Here is a 19,880-nt window from a genome sequence, read left to right on the forward strand (position 1 = left end):
TTTTTCACCCCGCGCCGTCGACCGGTTCGGTCCGCTCGCCCCCCCCACCCCCCCCCCCCCCCCCCCACCCCCCTGCCCCCTTCCCCGGGGGGGGTTTAAAGAAACGCCGCCTCCACTCGCTCCACGCTTGTTTGCCTGAGGCGTGCGAGGATTAGCTAAAGCGATTATCACAAGCTTTCGCAGTTTTGTGGAGATGAATCACGGTAATGCTGCACGGCGAAGCGCCTCGTGCGTTTCTAAACCCCGCTCCTCGGTTTGTGATTTTACAAACTCGCGGGCAGCCAGTTGGCTTCGCCTCACTAAGCCAGGTGCAGATGAGTCAACTCTGGCCAAATTGGCAACTTGTCTCGTGTGTGTGTGTGTGTGTGTGCGCGCATCCACTGTGCACACATGTTCGACCATGCACACCAGTCTGTCGAACTCAGTGTGCAGCACAGGCGGAGATGCACAGACAGTGACGGCGTGCACACTCCCATTCGGCACATGCACGGCGGGTCGCGCGGTATTCGTTTGCATTCCAGACTTATCCGCACAACGTTGCAGCTTTTTGTCGTCTGATGTTTGAGTCTGTTTGCCTCAAGTGGAGCTGTCACACGTCCTTCGGGGGACAACGCGCGGTTCGTGACACTGCTGCAGTGGTGTACAGCACATCTGCTCATGTTTTTATCTTTCTTCTAACTGCCAAATGATGTTTAAATATTATGTCCCGACTAAATAGAAAATATTGTTTCCGTTCTGACGTCTTCGTCAAACTGCACTTTATTTGTCGTCTTTTCCTTTGGCAAAGTCATTTCCCTTCATCCCTTCTCCGCCGCTCGTAGTTCCGTCGCACCGTCAGCGATCTCCCACAGATGGTCCGGTCTAATTGTGTCGGCTTTTCGCTGTTCTGCAGCCTCCCTCCTCCCGCCGCCGTCTCCCGGGCTGAACAGATGATCGCGGGCCTCTGGTTTCTCTCCGCGGCTCCGGAGGATGTTCCCATTAACAGGAGTCGTCAGAGCAACCTGCTAGCGCTGCTAATTTATTCCCCCTCATGTACACGCAAACCGTACCGTGAGCCGACGCACGCACCAAACTCGCACTGACGCGCGCGCGCTTATTAGCGTGCAACGCCGCGCCGACACGCGCTGGGCCCACCTCGCATAAAAAGTCCTCGCGTAAACGCGGGCCCTCCCCTGCTAGTTTGCACAACAATTAGCTGCGATAGAAGTTGCTGCCGCATTCCGACTGCCTGACAAATGAAACGTGCGCAATGGTTTGTCAGAGCGTTTGTGTTTGTTTGTGCGTTGCGGGCGGATTTGGAGGGGAGAGTGTGGGCTGTTAGGCCGCCGTCTTTGTTTGTGCCCCTGGGAGCCCTTCTCTCTCTGCCAGCCTCCTTCAGCTCCTGTGATTCTCTGTGTGTGTGTGAGTGTGTGAGAGGCTTTAAGGGTGTTTGCCGGTGTATAGGTGTTACCTGACAGGCCCGTCATATCAGTGTGCACCTTATCAACGGTTGCAGCAAAGCGTTCCTGTTTTTCACACGTTCACCCACAGGAGAGATATTTGGACCGCTCAACCTGTGTGTCGGCACGTGTGTGTGTGTTTGTGTGGACGCGTACAAATGTATTCATGCGGACACACAAACATACTAAAACCACTCACCTCTACCACCCTGCTGTTGCCTGCGAGCCTCAGGACCCATTAAGCTGACGGTCTTAACAGCTGCATCGCAGAAAAACATGTTCTCACTGACATTATGACGCGGACGCCCTCGGGAAGATGTTGCCGGTGATCATCAGTGACTAATGTTTCTCCTCCTGCGTGCCGGATGACACCATACACTAGCTGGCAGGTTTATAACACACGTTGTGGACCCCCCCGGGTGGACCCACGTCCTCTGGTTCTTACCTCCGTCGCGTCCAATCGCAGTTTCTCGCCACAAATGAGAGACGTAAATCTACAGGTCGGCTCCGCTGATTCCGAGCGTGTTTGCGGCCCGTGGAGGGGATAACTGCTCGCGGGAAGAACATTGTTGCGTAAAGCCTGTTGTGACGCGTGAGAATCGGCTGGACTGCCTCGCGTGATGCGACTTCAGGCTGCACTGGTCACGACTGAAAACCTGCGTTTTGAAAAAAATGCGTCGTTCAAACGAGACGCCGTGCATTGTGGGTGACGCAATAGCACTCTGGTTGTTGTTGTTTTCAAGTCGCCTTTGATCCCGTTGAACGGGGGAATCAATGCGAAGGGTTGAAAATTCTTTGCATGCTCTACTCCACGGTGCTCTCGGGTCGCCGATCCCTGTTGACCAATCACCGCTCTGCCGCGTCCCGCTCGCCCTCGCAGTCATCGATTTCGGCCGCCTGTTGAACTCTCCGCTCGTTTTCCCGTCTCAGCCGGACTTTCAGACCCACTAATTGTGCGGCTCAGCCGGCGTAGTCCTCCATCAAGCCTCCGGACCTCAGGGGATCGCAGCCTGATGGCCATCTTTCAAGGAGAACAAAAAGAAGCGATATAACCTCCTACTAGTAAAAACATGTTTTATTGTCCTCCACGCAGATTGCCTGCTTGCATGTCTCCCCTTTTCCACGGTTTAAAGGCCGGAGGGGATTCTCTGCTTTATGCTCTGACCCCGACGATTGGAAAAACAGAACGTTTTCTTAAGGTTTTGATGGAGAGATGTTGATTAGATTTGAGAAATACTCTCTGTGTTTCCTCCAGCAGTTGGGGAACGCAATTTAGTGCAGTTTGCTACCTTGGGGAAGCAAGAGAAAACAATATGAAAATGATTTATTTTTCTTTACAACTCACATATTTGGTGCTCGCAGGCAAAGAGTGAAGGAATAAAAGGCAAAGTTGCGGCCTTTGTTCGTGGCGTTCCGTACAAAGCTGCCTTTTTATGCTACTGTATCTTTATTCATACTCATGTTTCTCTGTGCGACATAGAATACAAAGTCATGCCGTTTTTCGTGTAGCGGATAAAGACTGGCTTTCCTGGAGGGATTAGTACGCCTTCTTTCACACCCAACGCCAAGCACATTTTCCCTTTTGTGTTATTCGCGGGATTTTTGTTGCAGGACCTTCAACGGTTATTTGTGTCAGTTGCTTCGTTCGCGCCAGGAGGAGTGGCTTATCTCCATGGAAGCCGTTATCAACCAGGCCACTTATGTCTGCAAAACTAAACAGAGACTTCTTATGCATAAACTCTAGTTTGCTGCAGCTGTATGAGCCCCAAATAAACGACCCCGCTGAAGGGACGCCGGGATATCTTCCAACGATGCGACGACGTTTGTACCATATAGTTTACACACATGCATGTTGACCATCCAGTGGGGGGATAATAGCACGTTCTATATATAAACGCACGAAATCAGGAGAGAACCCGGTCAATTTTCATCGAAAGGACCACTACCGGTCCGCTGCCCGGTGGTTGGGGACCCCTTGCATTGGGGTTAGCAAAATTAGAATGCATGAAAGCAAAGCCAAATATTGCAGAGCCCGGCTTGATGTAAATTGCTGACGGCAGCAGAGTAAACTGCGCACCGTCAGAGACTAGACGCCCCCCTCTCCTCCCTCCCTCCTCCGTCTCTGCAGCCTAAATCAACACCCCCCCCCCAACGTATCCTCTCATACCTTGCAAACCACCAGCAGTCCTGCAGACGCCAGACCGCGTTACGCAAACACACAAATGCCGACCTCAGACTGGAAGGATCCCTCCCTGCAGGGTTTCAGGCGTTGCAGAATTTGCCGCAGCGGTGATTCAAAAGTCGGGCCAAGGTCTGAGACACAGTGTTTGTTTCAAATATGTCATTCGATTTGTATCGATCCACAAAACTCTTAGAACCGCAACCACAAGAGCGCTTGAGAGTTGTTGTTCTTTCCCCCTATAGCCACAGAGAAAGAGGAAGGGTAAAAGGCCAAATGACTGCTGGGAGGGCATGCTGGGTAAATATCTTTTAGCTGTGTTAACCTTGTGCGTGTGCGTGTGCGTGTGTGTGTGTGTGTGTGTGAGCTCCACAGCCCCTAAACTTCCCTTTATGGAAAAGTTGGGAAAGTTTGTGCTTACTTTCACTTACTTGTTGTTGTTTTTTTTAACAAAGGGGCTTTTCTCATCCTGGGAGAGGCTTTTTTCTGCTTGATCTCCCCCCCCCCCCCCCCCCCCCACCCTCTCTCTCTCTCTCTCTCTCTCTCCCTGCCTTCTCCCCTAATCACCAATAAAGCCAGAACTTATTGCCAAAAGACATGATTTTCTCTCCTTTTCTCATTCTCTCTCTCTCTCTCTCCGTCTGTCCCACATTCTCTTACGTCTCACCACAAACACACAACGCAGAGGAAAAAAGTGGTGCGGTGAAAATATCCCACAGCAAAGCAAACAAGAGTGGAAGCTGCATCGCGATGTAGGCCGTCTTTGTACCTATTGGGGTGGATGTAAAACATATAGCTGGAATACTCAGTACAAACTTGACATTTCCGTGTTGGTTTGATGAGTCGCTTTTCATCGTCGTCAGCTGGTCTGAGTCATGGAGGAGGCAACACGCCGATTGTTGGCAGAGCCGACTTCAACAAATACAGCCCTTCTGTGCTCGTTTAGAGGAATACTAAATCATTCGTTGGAAAGATGCTGACCGGGCAAAAACAACGTCTTTGTGGTGGTTGTTGTTGTTGTGCATGGATGTGCACGTGTCCTTGTGCCTTGTAATACCGACACAATGTTGATATATTTCCCGTGAACACAAAGAGTCGGCTGCTCTCCTTACACGATATATCACATGCATTTCAATTGAGGAGCATAATCCCGTTGCTCCCGTTGGCCTTAATTCGTTCCTTCTTACTGTAGTGAAGAATTTTTTGGGGGGGGAAGGAAAAAAAAAAACCCACCCACTGATCCCGTCGCCTTCCAGGAGCCGGGGAGATGTGAAAAAACATCCTTTCCTGCCAAACTGCTCCCCTCCACCGAGTCCTGGTGTTGATTTCTCTGTTTCCCGCGGAGCAGAAACCTTGGACGACTGACTGGAGCACCAATCTGAGAGTAGGTGCACGGAGACGAGTAATTGAGTCCGTTACCGGCCAACCGCGCCCGAGCCAAGTCTCCGGCAGCTCCGAGATCAGCGAGCGTGTTAGCACCGGTCACCCCCCCACACACACACACACAAGGCCTCTCTTGCAGCCCCTTGATTAGCCACCCAACTGAGCCCGGCTAATTCATTTGTTTTTTTACATAATTTGGATTTTCTAGCAAGAGAAGTGGGGTTTTTTTGCGCCGGGTCGAGCTGCTTCGCAGCGTAACATACGGCGCCACAGGCCGTCCGCGTCCCGGGACACGAGACGCTTCCAGCTTCCCTCCGTTGGTGCGCGGTCCTCTGCAGCAGCAAAGCCCGGCACGTTTTTTAAAAGGAAATTAGTGCAGGAATGATTGAAATTTAAAACGACCTTTTCGTGGTTGGAATGAAAGCATTATTTTGTTTTAAGTTAATGAGATGGGCCTTTGTTTCCCTCATTCCGTTCCCAACGAGCATTTAGCTAATGCCAACAAACAATCTTTTTTCCCTTTCTAGCTCTCCCTCTCTCTCTCCCTCTCTCTCTCTCTCTCTCTCTCCGCTGATGCAGAGAAACAACAAAGTTGTGCTTAACATTAGCCGTCACATCACCTCATTATTTTCTTTTAATTTGCTCGTGTCTTTGTTGTTTGTCGAGCAGACAGCAGCTCATTCAATTTCCAACGAGCACGTGGAAGTATAAACGGGCGGAAAACATAAAGCAGTCGGATAATTGAATCGTTGGCGCTGGTTTGAACCGTTCTTTGATGCACCGTTTCAGTTTCCCGTCAAACTCGATGCATTTGTACTTTTGCTCGGCCTCTGTGTCTTTGTTTGAAACAGCTTTTGAAACCCATTTTGGCTTTGATGAGCTGTCTCCACGCTCTCTGCCTGGACGGTCATGCGGAGTTCGAATCTCTGCGGCCGTGTGTGTGTAACGCGAGCCGCTCGCTGCCGTCGAGCGTTTGCATGAGAGGATCAGAACGCCCGAGCCCCCCCCCCCCCCTCCATCCCCCATCGTCCCCGGGACCGGCTTCAATGGGCCGGTTTAATGTTACTCCGAACCCCATTTTCCCTCTCACAAGTCCGTCCCCCCTCCCATCGGTGGCGAACGTTGGACCTGGCTCAGCCCGCTCCTCTGTGATTGGACCCCACGCGCCCCCCCCCCCCCCCCCCCCACTGTGGCTGTGCCTCTCATCCGCGGCCACACTCGCCTCCCGCCATCCGCCCGCCTCATCCCGCTTCCATCTCTCCGGGTGCCTTTGTCTCCCTCTTTCCCTCCCCTCTCTATTCTACCCATCCATCCATCTGTCCCCTGTCTCTCTCTCGGGAGGCCGGCCCAATTAACCTGTTTAAACAGGCATCTGAGCGTCCCATCCATCGCAATGTGGCCGCGCGAGAGAGAGACAGAGAGGGAGGGAGAGAGCCAGCCGCCCTCCCCCCCCACCCAACACACACACACACACACACTCCCCCTCAACTCCAACCCTCCCTTTTGCTGGCCTCCCCCTTCCTCCTCCGCGTCACCTTCCCACTCCCCTGCCCTCAATGGGCCTGATTTGCAGGGCAGAGGGGGGGGACATGTGATCCATCGCGTCCCGACTTTGACCGATTCCACCAGCTACGGCTCCCCTCGGCGCCGCCTCTGGAGATTCACGCCACTTCAGCAGCGGCAACCTGCCTACGAGCGTCTTTCGCCTAACCCCCCCCCCACCCTCCACACATGCAGCCACACTCTGCACAGTTTCATCAATCTCTCTTCTGCCCTTCCCTTCTCCCCCTTCTCTTCTCACCCCCCCCCATCCCCCCCCCGCTCTCTTTCTCTCTCCCCTGACTGCATCCTCCCTTCCCCTTTCAACACTTGTCACTTCCTGTCAGGTTGGCCGGCGAACGCGGCTGGAAGGTCACCGCTGTTTTCACCGTCGCTCTCCTCTGTGTCCTTGTCTCCTCGAAAGGGGCGGGGAAGAAAAGTTTAATTGGGAAAAGAAAAGAAGAAAAAAAAAAGGGGGAGGTTTTCGGGCTGCGATGTCACCCGAGGAACACTGGAAGCGCCATTTCACCGCCTTTTTCTGAGCGGCGTTTGTGTGCGTGTGTGTGTTTGTGACCGCTCACGTGGTCGAGGCGGCGGAGGAGAGGCGCGCTGGCCGCTCGCCGCGCTGGGGCGTCTGTGTGCTTTGGCCAGATCAATGTTCAACGCGCTTCAGACGACTTGTTAATGTGCAGCGCTGTGCCGTTGGGCTCCATCGCTCTGCTGTTGGCCGACTTTTATAATCTCTCTTACAGCAGTATCGACCCGACTGTGAGGGAAAGGGCCGCTATGAGGAGGTGTGTGCGTTTGTGTGTGTGTGTGTGTGTTTGATTGAGGGGTAAAATTGGAACTGTCTTTTCTCTCTTTCTTTAATTGGAGGCAGAACAGGAGCCTCCGGGTTCTCTCGCCTGTCGATGCGCCCGTGCGAGCCCGTCGGTGCGGCGAGTTTGGCTCGACGTGGTCGAGACACGCGGGCAATCACGGAGAATAACCGCCGACACGAATGCACGCGGGCACGCCGTATTCCGATGGCCGTACACCGGCCGCTTGCCTCGCCGTTTGCCTCAATCGATTTGGGCTCCTAATGATTTTCATGGAAAGATTTTCTTGCCGGGTACACGAAGCGAGTGCCGCGCACCAAATCAGCAAAACGGAGGCCGCTGGCATGTTATGTTTGAAAACGGCATCCTTCTATCCGGGGCGGCCGGGAGGTCGGGAGGTCATCACCGAGCAACCGGAGCCTCACCGGCTGGAATGAAAAGTAGAGAAATGTCGCCGTCGGTGTGTCGGACCGTTCCACCGGCTGCTGCGTCCTCCTCGGGACGGAAAGGGCAAAGCAAGCCAAATGTCCCAGGATGGGACGGTGGCGCTCTGGGTGGGCCCGCGCGGAGACGATTCACTGCTCCTCAGGTATTTACCCGCGACTGATGCCCCCCGGAAGAAGGAAAACACAACGCGGCGGCTGCGATGACTGCTGTGTTTTCCTTTTTGCTCCTGGTCACATGACCCGACCCCACTGGCTCGCTGCTTTCCCCGGCCAGGACGGGACGGCACAACGTCCCAACGGCTGCAGCTCCTTTACACCACTTTTGTACGGATTGTGTTCTTTGAAAGTACTTTGCACACTCATTCATTTAGTGCTGAGAGACGCGTGTTGTTGTTGTTGTTTCCCCCCCCTCTGTTTGCAGACACTAAGCCTGGAAAATACAATAAAGCACGCTTGGAATTCGATTTTTAGATTTTTCTTATTGTCATTAAAACCCGACAGCCTTCCAAAAGTCTATTTGCACGGAGACGTTTGCCAACTGGCATGTTTGTTACCGTCCCCCCCCCCACCCCACCCCCCCCCCTCCAACCTTGCAGATCTAATCAGAATGTGAAGAATAACAAAGAAAGAAACGGATTGGGATTAGACAAAGAGCAGGCAGACTTCTTCAGTGGTTTGTTTGGGTTGGAAATGTTCGGCTACACAAAGAGAGGAGCGGTCTGATCGACAGCGCCGGCTTTTCTCTTCCTCGCATTGATCTAATCCGTCTGCCGCGTCCCGTCTCCTCACTGAAAAGCTCTGACTCGCCTCCGAGTGACTCTCTGGACGTCCCGCTTTGGAGAGGAGGAGCACCGACTCGGGCAGGCCGGCACATTCAGGGCCGGACGGAAAAAACAAAAAAAGATGGCGGGAGGGGTTCCGTGGGGTTTATCCTCCCAAATGCCGTGCACGCGTGGGGAGAGGAGGGGAGGAAAGGCCACGGAGACGAGGACGGGAGGCCGATGGTTTTACGCTTCACTCGTCTTCTCCAACTACGTGACACTCATAAGACACCAAACACATGCGATGCGGTTCGGTTCCGCCCCTCGATGCGGCGGAAATGGTTTCTCCTGCCGTCACCTCCCTCCGGTTACCTCGACGCCCGTGTTCCATCTCGTTAGAATACGTATCTTTATTGTGCTCCGTTATAAAGGAGGTTTCCAGCTCATTTGCTGCACATCGGCCACCGTTTGCGATAGTTAACTAATAGCTAATGGCTGTTTTAGTTGGGTATCAATCAAAGCAACCACAAAATGTCTTCATCTTATATGTGAATGTCACTGTCAAACGTTCATTCACACTTTTGGTGGGTGAGTTTTTTTTGTGTCGGTGTCACATTTTTTTTTATTTAAATTTGTATGGTTGTGTAAACAAAATTGACCTGATGCAGATTTCCCTTCTGTGTTTAGAAGTGAGACTCCCTGCAGAGTCGTTTGTTTAGTGTGACTGCAAAAGCGGTTTTAAATTCCCTGAAGCGCATTCACAAGCTCCTCTTTGAAGATTCCCTAAACGTGTTGTTTCAAAGTGTGACATGCCGAGTGCTGCATGCAGCGTTCATGCTTCTCGCGTGTCTCCAGTCCGTCTCGCCTCAGTGTGAAGAGGACGGGACGCACCGGACCTCCTGGCCGAGAGCTGAGTCCGGCTGCCAGAAAGAAAGACAACAACAAGTACAGCAATTTGCCCTTCAGATTAAAAGCTGAAAGCAGTGTTTTGTCACTCAAGGATGAAAAAGAAAAAACGCATAGTTCACTTGAGACGCGAGTGGACAGAAGGGCGCAGCTTGAGTTTGTTTTGTTCATGGTTCTAAATGTCCCGTTTATGCAGAAGACGCTGAGTGTTTTTTGTTTAGTTTGCTTTGAGCCGTGTATTTCCTTTAAACGTCTCTTCAAGTGTAAACCAGACCTTCTGCTTGCTTACGTCTACATATGTGCAGCCCGACTGGACCACAGCAGCTCAGCGTCACGTCGCGGCTTATGAGAACTTTTTTCCTCCTGACGTTTTTTAACTAATGGAGAATAAAGTTGAGGTTTTCCAGCGTTAAAGAAGGATAAAGTGACAGGATCTTTCTATCCGGCGGCTTAAAACAGCGCCGGTGCAGTTACATCTCCAATGTGCGAAGTGAAGGACAAGAAGAAATCACATTTAATCAGCATCGGTTCTCCCTCGTGTAATATATTATACCCTTGTGTTGCCGAACTCTAAGGCATAATCTGCTTTATGGTCTATTTAACTCAAAAAGCAAGAGGAACATCATGCAGTATTGAAGAAGACATCAAACTAGAGATTGAGAGCGTAAACTCGTGTTTGCAATGTTCACTGAGGGAACACATCCATTCTTATCACAGACTTCTAAACAAGCTGACATCTTTCTTTTTCTCTGTATGACCCCTTCCGACGGCGAGATGAGTTGAGACGTTATCTGACGACCCTTTAATGCTGAATCGCTGCCTTTTCTCTCGCCCGCAGTGGAGTTCGACGACTGCGCGGGCAACGACGCTGTGGTTTTCCGGAGCAGCGACCCAAACTTCGGCGCGCGAGCAGACGGCTCCATCTTCGCCCGGGCGGAGGGCGCCGGCCTGGACCGGCCGGTCCAGTTCAAGCTGACGGCGAGCGGCCCGCACACGGGCTCCTGGGAGACGGTGGTCCAGCTGGCCCTAATCGAGCCTCCATCACTTCGGCTCCACGGAAATGAGGTGAGCCTTCGCGCCGAAGCACATCGTGCTTCAAACTCCAATTATGGCGGCAGAGTTTCTTCGTCCTCCCCTTTTCTCCAGCGGTCTGGTGATAGCAGCCGGCAAGAATCAGGTCAGAACTCCTCGGGGCTTTAGAGAGAGAGGGAGGGAGAGAGAGGGAGGGAGAGGGAAGTAGCAGTGGCACATGGCTCAAAGTGATAGAATCACACTGCCACAGGGGGGAGAGTATGATTCCCCTCCGCCATAAGCTGTTATTGGAAAACATCCTGTGCCTCGGATCCCCCCGGGGGTCCCCGACTCTTCCACCTCCATTTAAAAGCTGTCGGCGGGGGGGGGCCGGGGGGGGTCAGCCGAGGACTGAGCGGCCTGAGCTCCACCGCGCCCTTGATTACAGAGCCGCGGCGCTGAATGTCCTGATGGAACCCCAGATGGGGGCGAGCGAGAGACAACACATGCACGCGGGCCCGAGGTCACCGGCGCGCTTCCTCGGGTGTGGTCATTCATTGTTTCCGTCTCAAAGCGCCGGTCGGTACCGAGTTAACCGCGTCAACTTCGGAGCACATGACGCGCGCGTGTTGCTTTCGTAGACAGATTCAGCTGTTGTTGCAGGAGTCGAAATTAACAGAATAGATGCAAATTGTGGGACTTAATTCCACTTTCGTTTGCCCTTTATTGCAGCGCTAAGCCGAGTGAAGAGTCAAACACCCTGGCGCTCATAAATCAGATATGTAAACAAAGACCTTCACATGAGGATTTAATAAACCCTGAACTCTCGAGGTGTGTGTGTGTGTGTGTGTGTGTGTGTGTGTGTGTGTGTGTGTGTGTAGTGTAACCAGAAGATAAAAATAAAAGCTGCAGCGAGGTGATCTTAATGAACATTCTTCTAATAGTTTTGGAGTAGAGTAGATTTTGCTTCCGGTCGGCTTTTCTCTGTAGTGCGGCCAGAATAAAAAGAGGAGGCGGCAGCTCACAGTCTTCATCGCGCGCCCGGAGACAAACGGGACGTCGGAGTGGGACATCGTAACAGGTCCTTTCGTTCCCGCGCTTTGGTCGGTGTGGTGCGAATCCCCGATGGGTTCAAGGTCAAAACGTTGGGCCAAGCGTGGGGGGGGGGGGTTCAACTAACGCCGCGGAGGTCGGAGGTCAGAAGGAGGCCCCGCCTTTTCACAAACAGGTGTGCAAACGCTGAAACAGAATGTGATGTCTCTTTGTGGAAGCGGCGCTTTGTGGCGTGCCCCGTTGAGTAGTAACTTCCAGATGTTTGGGTAGCTGGGGGCGGGCTGATATCAAAGGGGTTTTGGGGTAGAGCAGCGGCATGGGGGTGCAGGAGGGGGGGGGGGGGGGGCTGGGACCACCGCCAGCTGGCTGAGGCACCAGGGCTTACGGGGGAGTTAAGGGGGGTTCATGACGCCGCTGTGTGTGTGCGTGATTGTTGTTTGTGCTCCTTTTTTTTGGGGGAGGGCGGCGAATCAAGTGTGAATTTTGCGAGTGGCGCGTGGGATTTGTCATTAGCGCGTGTGGCCTGCGTGGCGGTGGCGTCTTTGTCTAGCGCCCTGTGATCGGAGCCTGCAGACTTTCCTCCTTCCTCCTCTGGAATCTGAGAACTTCCGGGGCTTGGCTCCTCCCTCCCTCCCTCCCTCCCTCCCTCCTCGGGCGCCGACATCGCCGCTTTTCTTTTGAATGGATTTCATCACCTTCCTGTACTCTGTCTCTCACTGCCGGCGGAGCTGAGCTGCAGTTTGATCAGAATTACACCGTGGCGAGCGAGAAGCCCACTTACGCCTCCAGCAGCAGCGATGGGCACAGCCATCTCCCTCTCTCTCTCCCTCCCTCTCTCTCTCTCTCCGGCTGCTTCTCTCTGTTTTTTTTTATTCATCCCTCTAAATTTTTCTTCCACGTCTCTCCTCTGGGAACTCACTAGTACCTGTTAACGTGTAGATAAAAGGATTTGGAGCATGACTTATTTAGGCAAGGGGAGGGGGTGGGCTAGCCACATCTGTTTCTGTCACCCCCCCACTTCCCCTCTCTCACTCGCTCCCAAACACGTCCCCCCACCCCACCTCATGCCTCCCCGACGCTGCACTGGCCGGATGTGGGGCAGCCGTCCCCTGCAGTCAGCCCCACCGAGCCGTCCTCTTTCTGCAGGAGATGAAGACGTTCCTGCAGACCCGGCTCACAGCTGTCTCACCCCGCCCAGGCTGACAAACCCTGTTTGCGCACACGGGCATGTTGCGCTTGGCACAGGTCGCCCCCCCTCACAAACCCCTCCTCCCCCCTCCCCGAACATGAACCGACCGTCTCGGTGAACTCGTCGCGCGCTGCAGCGAGCAGAGGATACGGTGACACGTGCACAAGGGGAGGAGGACGGAGGGTTGCAGCTTTTTTGGAGGCCGTGACAGCAGGTGCAATGTGATCTAGTTTTTTGTGTTTCAAGGGGCTTCAGCTCCCCTGGTGGCCAAAATAAACATTACACACGCTGTGTTCTGATCATATAGAGACAATAGAGTCAATAATAGAGTCAATATTTGCCCGGTTTTTCCGTCATGTTAATGCCACAATCATTTATCCGTAAACCACCTCGGTGGATTTTACAGTTAAATTCCGGACCAGCTGTAGTATCAGAATTGGCGGCCTGATATCGCGTCCCCTCGAGGACGACACAGACATCCGCATTGGCCACCAATCATGGTTAAATACACGCTTCATCTAAATTGCATTGCACAGTACACGTTGTCTGAAATGCAGCGTCTGGTTGATGAACCCTCCTCCAAACCCACCCACACAAACACAGAACACACCACATGGCGAGTTACCGGGCACATTTTGTGTGAAGCCGCCACAAGAGCTTTCCTCTTGGGCGTCCATCTAATGAAGTCAGCCTTGAAAGCCTCGTTTCTGCCGGCGGATCCGAGCCGAAAGCCTCCGAGGGACGTTGACCAGGCGAGAACAAACGGAGGGAGATGAAGGGAGAACACTTTTTATAGACGGCGTTGAGCGGGGGGCGGGGGGGGGGGGGGGGGGCCCTAAACTTTCGATATGGAGCCAGAAGCCGCTGGCATCTTCCAGCGTCCGTGTCGTGTTTTATTCCTCTTCTCAAATGTCAACTGCTGAGGAGGAGCGGTGAGGCCGCACTCTGCACATAATATAAAACAACGAATCGGAGGATGGTAATAAAAAAATACCACGCTGTTATTATGTAAATGTATGGTGATTGGACCTCTTTCTCTTATGCTCCCAAATTCACGGATTTTTCTAACCCTCTGACATGAAAACCCTCCCGCCCACACACATGGAGCCCGCATACACTGTATATCCTTCACTCTCTTAACCGTAGTGAAACTGAGCAGGTCTTGTTTTCCTCTCATCTGTAGCGCGCGGCGTCCAATCACCACCTCTTCTCTTTGTGTAAAACGGTACCACCGGGGGTTATACGGTGTCTACATTATGAGTCAATTACGGGGCCACTTGACCCGGCAGACGCGCAACCGGACACGTGATCAAACACACCGACTGCAAACTGCCAAGAGGAAACGAGGCTTAAAGGATATATACAGTAATATCCAATATACAGGATTGCTCACGTCTCGACCCGTCAAAATGTTTTCACCTTTTTCTACCTTTATCTGCAGCCATATATATTTATAGACATACCTCCCTGTATGTACAGCACCAGTCAAGAGAAGAAACCCAAATGACTGACATGCACCGCCCCCCCCCCCCCCCCCCCCGCCGGGTGGGCGAGGCTCCGTGCTGCCGTTCCACCGCCGGGCAAACGTCGAGGAATCACTGTTACTGAGACGAGCTGTCGAGACCCGCTGACTGGGAGGAGAGAGACGGGGGGGAAACAATAACGCTGTGGGTGTGTGTGTGTGGGGGGGGGGGGGGGCCTCAGGGGATCTGGCTGGAGACGGAGAGCGCAACCGATGCGCAGCTCCAGCAGTCACGCCTGTGACTGAACCGTCGACGTGTTTTTAACTGGCTCGTAAAAGCCTGAGAAATGTCGGCAACTTCCTCAACAACTCTCCAGATTGCCAATTTATTGCAACCTTTTATGTCGCGTGTACACGGCAGGTCTACTGTGCCCCCCCCCTCCCCTCCCGGGGACACAGCCGGTAGTTAAAAAGTAGGCCTTCGGGTCGATGGGTGTAACACGTAGCTGGATTAAGAAGCTAATCGATCGTCGAGCAAAGTTCTTCTACTGTGTTTTCTTCCTCACTGCGCAAGGGAGCAGAATGCGTCTCACCCGCCGCGTGTTCTGTGCACGAGGTCATTCATTTAGATGGGCGATGTCTAAGATGGCTGCTGCCCTCCTCCCCCCCTGACTCATGGGTGAGTTAATGCTCACGAGGAGGTGGGAAATTGGCCCCTTTCAAGCCTCCTTATTTGAGCATCTTTCAAGGCGACAGCTTTGTGGTGGTCGTTTCTCTGCGGCTGCAGGGAAGCCGTGTATGAATGTATGAAGGGAGAAGCACATAATGGGCTTTTTATGCGCGCTGTTGACAAAATCCACACTTTATGGTCGGTTCCGCATGCGCGCGTACAGACGCGCAGGCTTTCTCGGAGACTTCGCGTCCCGCTCGAGGCCGCAGCACGAAGACACGAAGAACGCGGACAAATAACATTTCATGCTTTGGTAAATATCACAGTTAACTAATGATCGGCCACAGACAGCGTGATACACAGGGAGGCTCCCTGGGTTGCTATGAGGTGTTTAAATTGCATTTAGTTTACATTTCCTCAACGTAAGAAATTCTTTAATTACACATTAACATCAATTATATTGCCTTTGTTCAACTCTTGGCCCATTCTCAACATCTCTGATTTAGCTTCACGATAAACAGTCTATTAAATATGGATACAGTGTATATGATGTATATTCCTCTTCTTTCTGTTATTCAAGGCATTTTTAACACAGACTTATTCTCATGAATCAGTCTCAGTATATGATGCAATATCCCTTTTTTTTCTCCTCATGATGTTTCGCAGGTTTTTCAAAAGTCCTCTGATTCCAAATGCGATGCATCAAGGTAGCTTGACGCAACATTTGGCAAACTCACATTTTGTTTTCCATAAAGAACTCCCACATTTAATGATGCCGGTGTCCCGTACAGAGCTGTCACGGGCATCTGCGGCGTATTTCGGGAACCTTTCAGTACGCGCACCTTTAATGCACCTGCCGCAAGTTGCAGCAGGCTGCAAACCGCCGCCGCCGCCGTAAAGTCCTCTGTCCTCTGAGTCGTATTAGACCGCGAAGGTGTTTCAACGACCCTTGTTCTCGTCGCCAAGCTTCTCAATAACCAATTAACAGAGAGACTAACCCCTCGGCGAGCACGTGAGTTATCGTGCCGGCGGGCGGGCGAGCGAGTGAGAGGATGAATCATTGGAGCCGGAGCGCTCTGTTTCCATGGCGACGTCGTGCATTGCGGTAAAGCTACAGCGGTGACAGAATTAGTGTTGGTCCAAGGAACAAGCTCGGGACGCTGCACAACGGAAAAAGCATTGCGAGGAATTAAAAGGTCGGAGCTATTTAAGTTTCCCCCTGATGCGTTTCTTTTTCTTCCCTCTGCTCTCATCAGTGGCTGTTAGCGTTAACGCCGCGTCCAGCTTCTTAAATAAAGCTTTGTGTCGTCTCCTAGGTCACGGAGGGGAAGGCCGCGGCGAGGAAGGAGGCGGAGGAGGAGCCGTCCCGAGCCCCGCCCCCCGTCATCACGTTCTCGGGCTCCAGGCCGAACGGCTCCAAGGGTCTGCGGAGGCAGAAGAGGGACTGGGTGATCCCGCCCATCAACGTGGCGGAGAACTCTCGAGGACCCTTCCCCCAGATGCTCGTCAGCGTGAGTGACGCTTCTTTGTTTTTGTTTTTAAATACACAGCTGGGGGGGGATTTCTCCAGGGCGCTTCAACAAGCGCCTCGCCGATTGGTCGTGATGGATCCGGGGGGGTGGGGGGATTATTTATCTCGTGTAACTACACCCACAAACCGGCAGGGTCTAAACAATCCTCTTTTTGCCCCGAGTCGTTTTCCCATCAGCCCACTAAGCAGCTCAGCTCTCACCACCGCGTGACGTCCGTCGGGGGACCAACGAGCACACGGTTTATTCCTCCTCTCTTTTCCCTCCATCGGGCCATTTCACCAAAGGTTGCCCGAAGTTCAGGAAGCGCGGTTTTCATGGCTCCTTTTATAAGAATACGATTTGTCACGGGTTCTTCACCCGAAGCCGTAACTCTGGGTCTCCCGTGACGTATAAAGAGAAAGTGTGAAAAGCGGATATTTTAGAGCCGGGGCGGTAGTTCGTCCCTCCAAGCCCTCGTTAAGGACGCGAGGCTGTAAACCGCGATGATGAACACGGATAATGAACTGCAGCCACGTCTCCGGAACCCAGAAAGTCCAGATAGCAGCACCTCAGCCGCTGGTGGCTCATTATTCATCCTTTATCCAATAAGCCCGTCCTCATTTAGGATTCCACATTTCAACAACCGGCTCCCAGCGCTGCATATTAGATTCCCGCAAAACTGCTACTTTGGATAAGTGCAACAAAAAAAAAAAAAAAACACAACATGGCGAGGGTCGGAGGTCGGGCCTGTGCGAGCCGCTACTGAGAAGAAGAAGAAGAAGAAGAAGAAGAAGAAGAAACACAAATAAATAACGGTTTGTGTGAAATGTGTTGTTGTGCGACAGACTCAAGTGCTTAAAATTCGGAGATTGTGTCGCAGTTCGCTTCTCGGTGAGCAGAGCTGGAGACTCTTTAAGCCGGTGGCGTCTGCGGCTCTTCATCAAAAAGCATCATTCCGCGCCCACTCTGCTTCTGCCTCCAGCCGCCGCATCCAGCCGTCAGCTCACAGAAACCTCCCCAATCTCTTTTGGGTCTTAAATTGTGCAAAAAGAAGCACTTTTGTTTCTGTTCTTTGCTTTGCTGCTGCGTGTTATCCGATCCCCGGGGGGGGGTAGAAACGGGCTGCTGGAGCCGCTGGAAGATACGATGCTTCTCTTCACAGTGGAACAAAACTATCAATCAAAGAGCGGAGAGTCTCTGTTCGGCAGCGCGGGCGTCAGAGCGTGGCCCCTTCTCGTCTCCACCCGAGTGGGGCAGCGTTCATCTGCTTCCTTGGGAGGGAGGGGGATGGCGGGGGGGGGGGGGGCAGCAACACTTAGAAGTATTGTGTTGTGCATCCAAACACAAACCCTCTTTGTGCGGTAAATAAGTGCGTCTGGGGGGCCGGTGGATGGCCTTCGCGGCGGGCGGGCGGGGGGTGGGAGGTGATGCGTGCTGATGCCTCCGCCGGCTCCTCGGGCTCCCGCCTTTCTCGTTAGCGATGACTGGAGGGCATGCGGGGCCGCGCGGAGGCCTGGAGGTTTTAACAAGGAGACGGGGGGGGGAGCTCGGGGGGGTTCTCATACAGTCTGACCTCCGCGGCCGCCTGTTGACGACCGTTCAAAGCTATTTTGTCTCGGCGCAAACAACGACAACCAAAAAAACCCATTTAGTGCAATTTCAAGTTTTGTGAAGGAACACGCGGCATCGGGGGCTCTGGGGGGGGGGGGGGGGTCTTTCCATCTCCGGCGTCCTCTCCTGTCTCGCTCGGCCTCGGCTCCTCCGTGTGCGGCGCTTGTGTGACGCCTCCCCTAATGGCCTGCGGAGTCGCTCCCTCTCCTAATGGGCCGTTCTGTCAGCCGGCGCGGCGCTGAGTGACACGCAGGAGGCGGACTCCCCCCCCCCCCCCCCCTCCAGCCGCTGTCCCTTTTTCTCCGCCCACCCGAGCGGCCCTCACCTGCGTCTCCGTCACTTTGACGGGGGGGGGGGGGGGGGGGGGCGGCGCGGGACCGGGCAGGTGTCAGGACGCAGGGGCCCCCCGGCCGACCGGCCGCTGACGTGGCCCCGGGGAGATGTTGACTGCTTGGGTAAAGTCCTGACAGAGCGCCCCCCCCCCCCCCCCTCACGTTATCGACTTCTTTATTAATAGCAGCTCTGAAATAATTGCTCCAGACTCCTCAGTTTGTGCTGACGGGTGACGCACGCGGTCACTCCAGTGGCTAAAACCCCCCCCCCGGTGTCAGAGATGTTCAGAATGTTGCTCGTCATTAGCTTCACGGATGTTGCATTGTCCCGTCCCCCAGATGATGGACAGCAGGGCTGCGCTGGAAAAACTGCAGCAGCTGCAAAGAGAGGAAGCGGCAAAGAGTCGGCATCAGCAGCAGCGCGGCAGCCTCTTGACACGACGTGCATAAATGCATGAAGCGGCGTGCAAATGCGACGGCGCGCTGAAACATCTCGACTTACAAGAGACGCCAGCGCCGCACGACTTTCAACAAAACGGGATTCTCTCTCAGCCCCGTGGAGGAAGGCGGTTTCCTAGGAAATAAAGAGAGGAAAAGATACAGAAAGACTAGAAACAAAGAGCGGGGGGGGGCGGGGGGGGGGGGCATTTTCCACAATAAACAGGTGTTCTTTGTCGTTCTGTATCTTCCGCAGCCAAACAGCCATCAATAGCATGTAAGGGACATCGATTTTTCACAGAGGCTTTTTGAAACCTCCCATTGATTCGCACACTTCTCCTACGGCAGAGAGGCATCGATTTCTTCTGCTCGGGTAAATAAAGACTCAACGTGCCCCGCCCTCCCCCCCTTCCCCCATCCCATCCCACCACCAGCCAACTCCCTTAACCCTCCATTAGAACAGCAGTCAGCAGAAAAAATGGAGGAACGAGACGAGCTATTAATAAATGTTTGTCCAGCGAAATGTCTTCTTCATTCTGCGGCAGCATCGGTGAGACATCTGTAATCATTCAACATTTAGAGGGATGCTTTTGGGAAATATGCTTATTCGTTCAGTGCGCGCGAGACGGTATTATATCATATGACGCTACAGGAAAAGGAGACTAACCAGGATTAGGGCTAAAAAAAAGGGTTAGAGGAGGCTTAAAAAAATGTTTTTTTTAGGAAAATCTTTTACAGATGCACGTTTCCTTCTACCGCTTTTTTTTATGTTGCCGTTTGGAGTATCAGGAGTTAAATGTTAAAATTCAACTAATGATTTTCTGAGTAACAAATAGAGGGTTGCAACCCTTTTGTTTGAATAATACAATATATTCAATAAAACTCTGTATGGAGGTCGATCGATCCATTTATCATCCCGTCCGTCGGTTGGCTTGTCATCAGTGGGTGTGGATGGATGGAGAAAACACACAAGGTATCGACTAGAGACAGTGAGGCAAACGATGACAAATGTGCCCGTGTTCACCGGCGAGACAGCCATTGAAAAAGAGTCGGTCAGCACTGCAGGTACTCGCTGCCCTCCGATGTCTTATTGTTGAGTTGTTTTTAATTTCGTTCGTTTTTGAACACTGTT

At 52.9% G+C, this 19,880-nt stretch overlaps 1 protein-coding gene across 3 annotated transcripts in view; it reads left to right on the plus strand.

Annotated features, from left to right (window-relative positions):
• LOC120828854 (cadherin-4-like) overlaps nucleotides 1-19,880 on the plus strand; it is a 154,930-nt gene that overhangs the window by 98,009 nt on the left and 37,041 nt on the right. For all 3 annotated transcript variants that reach the window (XM_078086313.1, XM_078086320.1, XM_040192508.2), the window contains 2 exons: nucleotides 10,310-10,536; nucleotides 16,173-16,367. In XM_078086313.1, the coding sequence (XP_077942439.1) occupies nucleotides 10,310-10,536; nucleotides 16,173-16,367 (422 nt within the window). The remainder of the gene's footprint in view (nucleotides 1-10,309; nucleotides 10,537-16,172; nucleotides 16,368-19,880) is intronic.

This window comes from Gasterosteus aculeatus, chromosome 2, assembly GCF_964276395.1.
Source record: "Gasterosteus aculeatus chromosome 2, fGasAcu3.hap1.1, whole genome shotgun sequence".
NCBI classification, from domain to species: domain Eukaryota; kingdom Metazoa; phylum Chordata; class Actinopteri; order Perciformes; family Gasterosteidae; genus Gasterosteus; species Gasterosteus aculeatus.